The sequence below is a fragment of the Lactuca virosa genome, chromosome 3 (genome assembly GCF_052849685.1).
Source record: "Lactuca virosa cultivar CGN04683 chromosome 3, Lactuca_virosa_CGN04683_v6, whole genome shotgun sequence".
Lineage (NCBI taxonomy): Eukaryota > Viridiplantae > Streptophyta > Magnoliopsida > Asterales > Asteraceae > Lactuca > Lactuca virosa.
In genome coordinates, this window is record NC_136428.1 from 50,784,306 (window position 1) to 50,794,042 (window position 9,737).

Here is a 9,737-nt window from a genome sequence, read left to right on the forward strand (position 1 = left end):
ATTATGGAAACAAGTTTGGGGGATCGGGGTATATAAACCCGTCACCCCCGGTTTTAACCCTAACCCTAATGAAGTGTCGGCCGCCCCCTCCACTCCTCCAGCCGCCATAGCCGGGTTTCCCCCTTGTGCTCCGACCAGATGGAGTCCCGACGACCACCGACGACCACCGTTGTTGAGCTCGCAAGCCACTGAAGTCAACCGTCGTGCCTATCCTACTGATGGGAAAGTAAAGTGGTCGAAGGCGGAGCGAGGAGGTGCCGATGCGTGAACTGTGAACGACTGGCTGCTGTCGCCGCTGCGCCGCAATCGGTGAAGGCTAAGTCGCCGTCGGGATGCTCAAGACCGCTGTGGATTGGTAGGCTACGAGTGCCACTGTTGCATCCGCTATCACCACTTCTTCTTCTTCTCTTTTTTCCGTTAGCCTCCGCCTACTGCCGAACACCGCAACCCGCCGCCATCTCATGTTGCTGCCGCCGTCACCCGCCTCAGGAGGGTGTTGGGTTTATTAGTCCGAGCCAAAGGATGTGTTTGTTGTGTATGGTGGTGTTATGAATCTCGAACAAGGGCTTGATGTGCGTGTTGATTGACTGGAAACCAAAAGGGACCACCGCCGCCACCGCGAGGTGGTGGCTGCCATCGTGAAGCAGCCTTTGCCGCCACCAGGAGGGTGGCTGGATGTTTTCAAACAAAAGTTTGGGTGAGTGTGTTTCTGTTTTCTTTGGTGTGTTTGTGTGTATAGTCCAGATCGGCCGGAAAAGCCGCTGCCACCATCTACCACCACCGGCCACCATAGGGTGGCTGTATGTGTTTATTTTGTTAGTGTGTTTATTTTGAGGTTTAGCATTGTAAAGTGTAAATTACAATTTGGATAATAATAATATAAATCTCAAACCACCACCGTAGGGTGGTGGCTTCCGCCTCCTGCCGCCACCGGCCGCCGTGTCGGGTGGCGGTGTGCCTTGTTGGATCGTGACTTGTTTGGATGTTTGGACAAAGGGACTAACAAACCCTAATGGGCGCAATGAGGCTTAATGGGCCTAACAAACCCTAATGGGCCTAATGAAGATTAATGGACCTAAAAGCCCAAACAGATGACTAATGGGCCTAGTGAAATCTTAATTAGTCTAGTGAACCTTAATTGATTAAAAGACATATCAATTGGACCTAATGGGCTAAGATGGGGTTGGAAACCCTAATTAGGGTTTAGAAAACCCTAATATTGGATTCATGGGCTTGAATTTATTGGGACCCACTTTTGGGCCATTGGAATAATGGAGTTGTGTGATTAAGCCCAATCACACCATATGACTCATTTAGAAGAATGATGAACTTAATGGATTAAGTCCTTAATGGGTGAAGTGAGAAACACTTAACCCTAATCGTCATTTTATGTGAAACTCTAATTTCACATGGGTGTATTGATGGGCCTTCTATTGGGCCTTGATGATTGTGTTATTAATGGGCCTAGGGTAAGGCCCATGTAACGGGTTTGGGCCCAATTTGGAAAATTGGGCCATAGATAGGCCATAGTTTGGGCCTTAATGATTATATGATGTCGGGCCTTAGAATGAGACCATGTATAGGCCTAGGCCCAATTTGGAAAATTGGGCCATGTGTTGGGCTTTGGTTCCTAATTGACTTTGGGCCTATGGATTGGGCCTTGGGCTTGAATAAGCCAAGCTAGGGGTAATGTAGTAATTACCCAAAGAATGTACTTATGGTTATGTAGTGGGACCCAATTATTAATTGGGTGATGTTTGATATTGGCATTTCGAGAATCTGTCATCCAGCAGCTAGGGTTGAGTCTGCGGGACTTCAGCAGTGTGGGATTGTGTCTACGGGACTTCAGCAGTGTGAGGTGAGTTACCTTCCAGTAGCGGTGGGTCTACGGCCACAATGCCGGCCCACCAGTAGGGGTTGTATGTTAGATGATTGTCTTTGTGATATTCATCTAGGTTTGCTACTACCTGATATGTTATATGTTGGCATGATATGTTATATGTGATAGTGGTAGTAGGGGGAGAGTAGTCCCCAAGTTCGGTTGTTAGGACCGAAGGGGTCTGTCAGTATGTTATGATATGTTATTATGCTGACATGATATGTGATAGTGGAAGTAGGAGGGAATAGTCCCCAAGTTCGGTTGTTAGGACCGAAGGGTAGGTCGGACACCCCAGATATGTCTGATAATATGTTTATGTTATGATATATGTGATAGTAGCTGTAGGGGGTGGAATAGCCCCCGAAGTTCGGTTGTTAGGACCGATGGGTAGGTCAGCACCCCAGAACGGCTTGACACGGGTAGGTCAGCACCCCAGAATGGCTCGACATGGGTTTGTCAGCACCCCAGAATCGCTTGACATGGGTAGGTCGGCACCCCAGAATGGCCGGACCGGGTAGGTCAGGCACCCCAGAATTGCCTGGCAGTATGTATGCTATGTGATTGTATGGTATGTGGTATGATGGGGGAACTCACTAAGCTTCGTGCTTACGGTTTACAGTTTTGGTTTCAGGTACTCGTTTCAAAGGAAAGGAGCCGGCTTGACCGCAGCGCATCACACTATGTTTTCCGCACATGAGATCTTTGGGAGTACACTCTGATATGGTTTTATGATCATATGTTTTGATTACTGACATTTTGGTTGATACGAGATGTTATTATGAATGTTTTTATACTGATGGTTTTATGTAATAACTTATTTAAAAATGAAATTTTTGGTTTTGAATTTTGGGATGTTACACATGTCTTTGTGTTATGTGTTCCGGGCTTCGGTCCGATGCAGTATGCAGTATCTGTGTTTATGCTAGTAGTTATGATTATACTATGCTATGTTCAGTCAGTTCCGAACTTCGGTCCGATGCAGAGGGCTAGGCCCTGGTTAGTTCCGGACTTCGGTCCGATGCAGAGGGCAAGACCCTGGTTAGTTCCGGACTTCGGTCCGATGCAGTTTCCGGACTTCGGTCCAATGCAGTGGGCATGGCCCAGTAGTTGCTTTATATGTTATTGTATGGTATGTGGTAGTTTGGGGGAGCTCACTAAGCTTTGTGCTTACAGTTTCAGTTTTTGGTTTCAGGTACTTCCGCTAGTAAGGGGAAGAGCTCGGGATGATGGCATGACACACACCACAGCTTCAGTTATCCTGGGAGTTTTATTCGGATATTTTGATATGTTTTGACATCAGTTGATTTGATAAATTTATTATGACATTTTGAGACGCATGATCCATGGATTTATCTTTTAATGTTTGATATTATGGTTTAGTAGAGTTTTCAAACGAAAAGTTTTGGGTTGTATTTTTGGGATGTTACAGTATATGTATTTTATATCTACAAATATGTTGGGATAAAACAAGGGTAGATAAATAAGTTTGTGTGTGATGAAAAATGAGTTGGAAGATGAGATGAAAGGCGATATAGATCATGAGATGAGGGTGAGAGGTGAAAAGTGAGAAAAGCCTTTACCCAAACGTTGGCCCCGTCATCTAGCAGAGTATGGATGACATCCACGGACTATTCTAGACAGTCTAGTGGAACACTAGCAGGCTCACAACCTGTAGGTGTTGTGAACGACGTGTTCACCCGGTGTACTCTAAAAACCCATTGACATGTATTTCGGGTGAATTCCCGAAAATAATACTGTCGATAAATGAGCTATGGACTTAGCACTCGTTAGATGAACCCTGACAACTATGAATTTAGTGCCTGTTGTATAAACCCTGACGACGATGTACTTCATGCCTATTCCTTAGGAAAATTCCTTAGGAATGAGTGGTAGATAATTCTTAGGGTAGATCCTTAAGAAATGAAGAAGATAATGGGGATGGGTAATTGGGTTAATTTTTTGATGATAAAACATAATAACTTTATTATTGTGGGTTGAAAATCCTATGTACTCACCAGGTTTCCCAACCTGACCCACTCAAGTTTATTTGTATCACAGATATCGATACGAAGCTACTTTACACTGAGAGATTTAAAAGAGATGTAGATCACTAGTGTAAATGAATGTAAGTTCTGTTTATGCTTATGTTTCTGTATTGACGACGACATCCCAAATGTTTTAAATTAATAAAATACATTTCTTCGGAAATGCTTTGATAAAGTATTTATCATGTATTTTCTGGGAACAAATTCCTCAACATTTTTATTAAAAGGGTACTCTGATTTTTATAAAGTATAAACAAAATCGGTCTTTTCTGGCCGTGAAAATGGGGATGTCACAATTAAATTGTTAGGACTAGAGATTGATCAAATCCTAGGATTAGCTAATGTTAATCTGTGACTTTGGCTGTGTTTGAGAGCTTAGATATTCATGTTATGCTTCGATTGATTGTCATGACCATTGATGAGAAATCACTAGATCATATCATTCATAATCCGAATATATTAAATTAATTATGTGTTAACAAATTGCATGATCATTGTGTTAATTGTTCATTAATTATCAGTACTAGGAAATCCGATCAAGATAACTAGTCACATTAGAATTCGGTAGCTAACTAATTGATCCATTGCACTATTAACGAAGTTAACCATGATTTTGAGAAGTAATTAATCCAATCTAAACTTGAGTACCTAAAGTGATTCGTTTCTAATCAATTTATCTAGTTAGTTTAATTTAGTTGAGTTTTATAAATAACCCCCCACCCCCCCCCCCCTTTACTGTTACATTTTATTTGGAATTACCTATAATCAAATATTATAATATTAATTTACCACCGTTTCCCTTGAGTTCGAAACATCCGCTTATCAAAACTATATTATACTCGATCAGGTTCACTGTCTGTAAGATGTGAATTAGATGCGATAAACTAGGACTTATAAACAAAAAACTAGTGCATTAAAAATAACACATCACCTAGCATACCACATGTGGGAATAACGGAATAAATGTTTTATTGTACAAAATCATAACATAAAATGGTTTTATTGTACATAATCAGAAAACAAAATGGTTATTTTATACTAAAAATAACATAAATGTTTTTTCGAGTATTAGAGTTGAATAGGTTGGTTTTTCTGATGTAAAAAATGTTGCGTAACCGGCTATCAAAGGTTTTCCGGTTACGAAGCATTAGTTTAGACATGATCGACAAATAAAATGGTTTTATGGCACACAAAAATAATATAATGGTTTTTTTGAACATTGGTGGATAATAGGTTGAGTTTTTCTAGGATTTTCCCTATTTTTAACATAAAAAATAATTTTTATTTATAATTATATTTTAAGATTTTATTGGATCTAGTTCTTTTATTTTTTTTTAGATCATAGATATATTTTTTGCACTATTTGCAAAGTATATAATATGTATTTAAAATTTATATGCAATTTAGTTAACCATATATAACTAAGTTTGAATTATTCATATGACAATTGAATGTTGGGTTTCATGTTGGGTTCCATATATAACTAAGTTTGATCTATTCCATTACCTTCATTATTACATCACATATTCCATCGTTCCAAACAAAGATTGGTTTTCATGTTGGGTTTGAAAATTCTTTCCAAACCGAAAACCTAAACTGATTGTAATCCGTATTTCAATATTATCAAAGTCCTTTCTATGCGTTCTTCGTAACTAACTGGAATGGTTTGCATGCTTTGTATTTTTTAACCATGTTCTTATAACTTTTTTAATTATAGAAAACATTATTATTGGATGGTTTCATAGTGGATTTAGTTTATGTACAAAACTAAAATGACAAATATGTCATTTACTTTTTTTTATCTTCTTTAACTATCTGTCCCATATTAATAGTTTATGCTCACTCTGTCCCATATATGTACAAAACTAAAATGACAAATATGTACAAAACTAAAATGACAAATAATTTATGCTCACTCTGTCCCATATTAATAGTCAATGTTTCCTTTTTGGTTTTTCTCAAAATAATAGTCTACTTTTAAAAACAAATATCACTTTTATCAAAATATTCATCATTATTAGTTAAACTACCATAGAATTAAATGCAACTACCATGAAATTAAATGTAATAAAAGGTTACGATTGTCATTTTATTTAATAAAGTTAGTGGTAATTAATGTTTCCTTAATCTATATGTTTGTTGTCATTTGGGACGGAAGGAGTATATGTTATTATATAAGAAAGAGTCACACACACACCCACGTGCCCATTTACCCGCTCCCTTCTTAGCTCACATTCATACGGTAACCTTCCTCATCCATTCATTGGCGAACCTTTCCCCGTAATCGTCGAGATGGTTTTTTCAATGCGGATCCTAAAAATGTTATTCATTTTCTTAATCTTAAACCCTAAAAGTAAATTTAATTAACATCCAAAAGTTAAACTAAACCATAATTAGAAATTGAATGGTCTGTTGGATATGGTTGGAAAAATAAAGCGTGGGTAATTTTTTAGGATGGAGTTATGAAAGAGTATAGTCTCAAAAAATATGAAATTTAATCTTTGATCACATTAACATTTTTTTGTCTTCTTAGAACCTCTAAGGTATGAAAAAGTTGAAATCTAATCAAATGGCACCATAACGCTCTAAATTTTTGTAATCAAAATAACTCTAGAGGTTATTCCAGAACAAACTCATCTATAACAGCAAAAAAATATAAGCCATGAATGTTCGAGATTCAACGTTACCCAAAACCATTAACAGTGACATCAATGTTAGATTCTAGCGTGGCTCACAAGGAACAATTATATCACTTTACTTTCACCGTTGCCACCATTGTTGACATTGTTGCCATTCTATTCATCTTTTCAATTTGTTGTTGGAACCAATATAGACTCATATACTAAAATGATCAGACTGTTCAAAATTCCATATTTCATACATGTCTTGTGGATTAGGCATTCATATTTTGGAGTAAATCGTCGCTTTAAAAGCCATTTTCGTGGACACCTTATGCAAAACAAGAATGTCGATGCACTCTAGATCAAGTGTCTCAATCTCCCAAATTTACATGTACAGACAAAAAAATCAACCTTTTCTTAGATACTATTATGGCGGATTCAAGACATGCTTTCAGTTTCTTAGATAGATAAAAGCCTATATAGGTTTTTCTTTGGTTGCTTGTATTTTTCAAATAAGGATGAAGATTATATGTATTTTGAGTGATTTGATGAAGGACTGTTAGTAGAATGATAAAAAAAAAAAAAAATTGAAATACGAAAGCAACTAAATAATATAAGTAAGCATCCTTGTGAACCTAATGTTCAAATATCAATTTAAGCAAATATTATAGTCGAATATGTTATTTTTTATTAAGGTTTTGATTTTTGTATGTGTGAAATTCATTAGATTTAATGTTTTGGTTGTTTTGATGTTGTTTAGAATTAATCATGTAAGAGAATTATCCTAACTACAATATGCTTGTAAGGTCCTTGTATCATTTTGGTATGATAAATGAAAATGGAAAGTTCGTTTTTATACGAAAATGACAAATTAGTATTTGTATGAAATGATTAATTGATTGGTAGTTTTGCTTCAAAATAACAATATGATGTTTACCATATAAACCGCCTTACCAAAATAGACCTTAATTACTTGTTACGCTAAGTGAAGTTCATTAATGTGATGAACTTTTAAACTTGACAAGAACAATACATGTATATAGCATGTTGGTCCTCATTTTTGACTGGCAAAGTTTGGATCATACCAGCCTCATAATGAAGATCAAACAGTTCGATGTAACTTTAAATTAAATTCATGGCATTGTCCGTCAATATAATTTGCTCATTTGTTGGTGGAGTGGGCACCCAATTTCTTTCTACTTAATTCATGAACTCTTCCATATTGTTAGACATGGTAATCAAGACTTGTGATATCTGCCTAATGACTACCTATCGAAGGTCCTCGAATTCCAAGGCCAGTAATGGGATCTCATTGTTATGTAAGCGGCCTCGGAAATCCTTGAACCGCAAAATCAAGTCCAATGCAATGTTGTCAACAAAATTTTGTGGTATAACCTCCAAGCATGCGAGTTTAGATTATGTCGAGTAGAGTTTAAGAACTTGAGGTGAAAATCATATTCTAATGCAAAAACTATGACATTTCTCCACATTTCAGATCGGGGTTTTCATTTCATACACTGTTTTTCGTGGACATTAAAATTCTAAACAACTTATATGGTACACCCTAATCTCCTTTGAATCTCTAGTTAGTCTCTATTCGGATTTAAGAGAGTCTAAAACATCGTTTTAAGATGTAATGGGTATGACATTAAGGATTTTTCATAAATAAGGGGCATAAACAAATGGTTTTCCATCATATCCTGAGTTTGAAATGACAAATTTCAGATTCGATGGTCAAGGGTAAAATCTTGGTCATTTTTAATAATTCTGAAAAATTATGTGGTCAATTTTGTGATTATGTCATATTCTTACAGGGTTAGAGTTGTTCATCCAAATTCTTTAAGGGCCATATGTAAATAAAAGAAAAAATAGTAGTAAATAGTTTATGGCATTAATAGATATTTTCCAACAAGACTCACAACCACAGACAGAACACACTAAAAGCTTTCAAAAAGCAGCTCTTTGGATTACGCTACAAGTATACGACACAGTATATATCCGACAACTGTGGCACGAACGCGTCACAAAGCCGTCGTTTTAGTGGTAGACCCCATAATATCCCCATGCAATCATGCACTATGCTTCATTAATTTATCTATCTTTTATAATTATATGTGTATAATCATGCCTACATAACACATGAAATACGTAAATCTTTTGGGTATTTTGTAACCGAGTTATGAATTCCAGAGGGAATCGTCAGGTACTTCATTCCAGTCACTAGAACACTCAAAGTTAGCATCGTTGGAAAAATACATTCCCGGGTTGTAATTAAATTCCATCCAATTTTCTGGGGTATCAAGTGGTGAATCATTGATAGCCTGGATTTCGCTAGCCGAAAGTCCAATGTTGGTGGGCACATACTGAGCCGAGCCTGAGCCAGTATCGAGCTCTGCTGTGGAGGGTTTAACCAGCAATGCAGCCTGGTGAGCAGCCACACGTATGTCGTCAGCACTGGGGCTAACCGGGATTGGGAGAGCTGTTGCCATTTGTGGAAAATTGAGAATGGCATTGTCTCTCCGAAAGTAAAACGATGCTGCATCGTATGCCACTGCTGCCATTTCTGGTGTGTCAAAACTCCCAAGCCAAATGCGGGATTTGGTCAATGGATCACGTATTTCAGACACCCATTTCCCCCATTTGCGTTTGCGGACACCACGGTAGACTGAGGAAGTCCCGCCACCATGAGTTGAATGAGTGTCGCTCATTGTTAATAGGTTATTAGAATATGGGAAAATGGAAATGCATGCTGAGAATATGCAATCTAGCCACGTATTTATACATGTGGATCCAACAGTTAATTAAGATTATTTTGAGACAGGGGTCTGTTTGTTATTAGGGTCAAATATAGGGACATATTATAACTTTATTGAATTTCCAAGTACCTTCCAAACATAGTTATAATGCTTTCATCAACAGAATAATCATTTTTATGTGCTTGGTCTTGACCAATGAGTGTCTGCCACGTTATGATAAGAATGTGTGGGGTTTCTAATATATGCACTTGTTAGTGAGCACTTCGAATTTGGAAAACAGAGAGATCGGTTGGTGACAGGATTTTTAATCATAACGCGGTGTCCATTCCAATATACAAGTTCCGTCTACATACATACATATATACATACATATACACATACATACATCTATACATACATATGTACTTCTAAACTTGTATAATGATATAACACATGT

At 37.5% G+C, this 9,737-nt stretch overlaps 1 protein-coding gene across 1 annotated transcript; it reads right to left on the reverse strand.

Moving 5' to 3' along the window:
- Window positions 1-8,722: 8,722 nt before the first annotated feature.
- LOC145163500 (ethylene-responsive transcription factor ERF021-like) lies at window positions 8,723-9,253 on the reverse strand. The gene has a single exon (XM_079082339.1). The coding sequence runs from the start codon at window positions 9,251-9,253 to the stop codon at window positions 8,723-8,725; it is 531 nt and encodes a 176-aa protein (XP_078938465.1).
- Window positions 9,254-9,737: the final 484 nt, after the last annotated feature.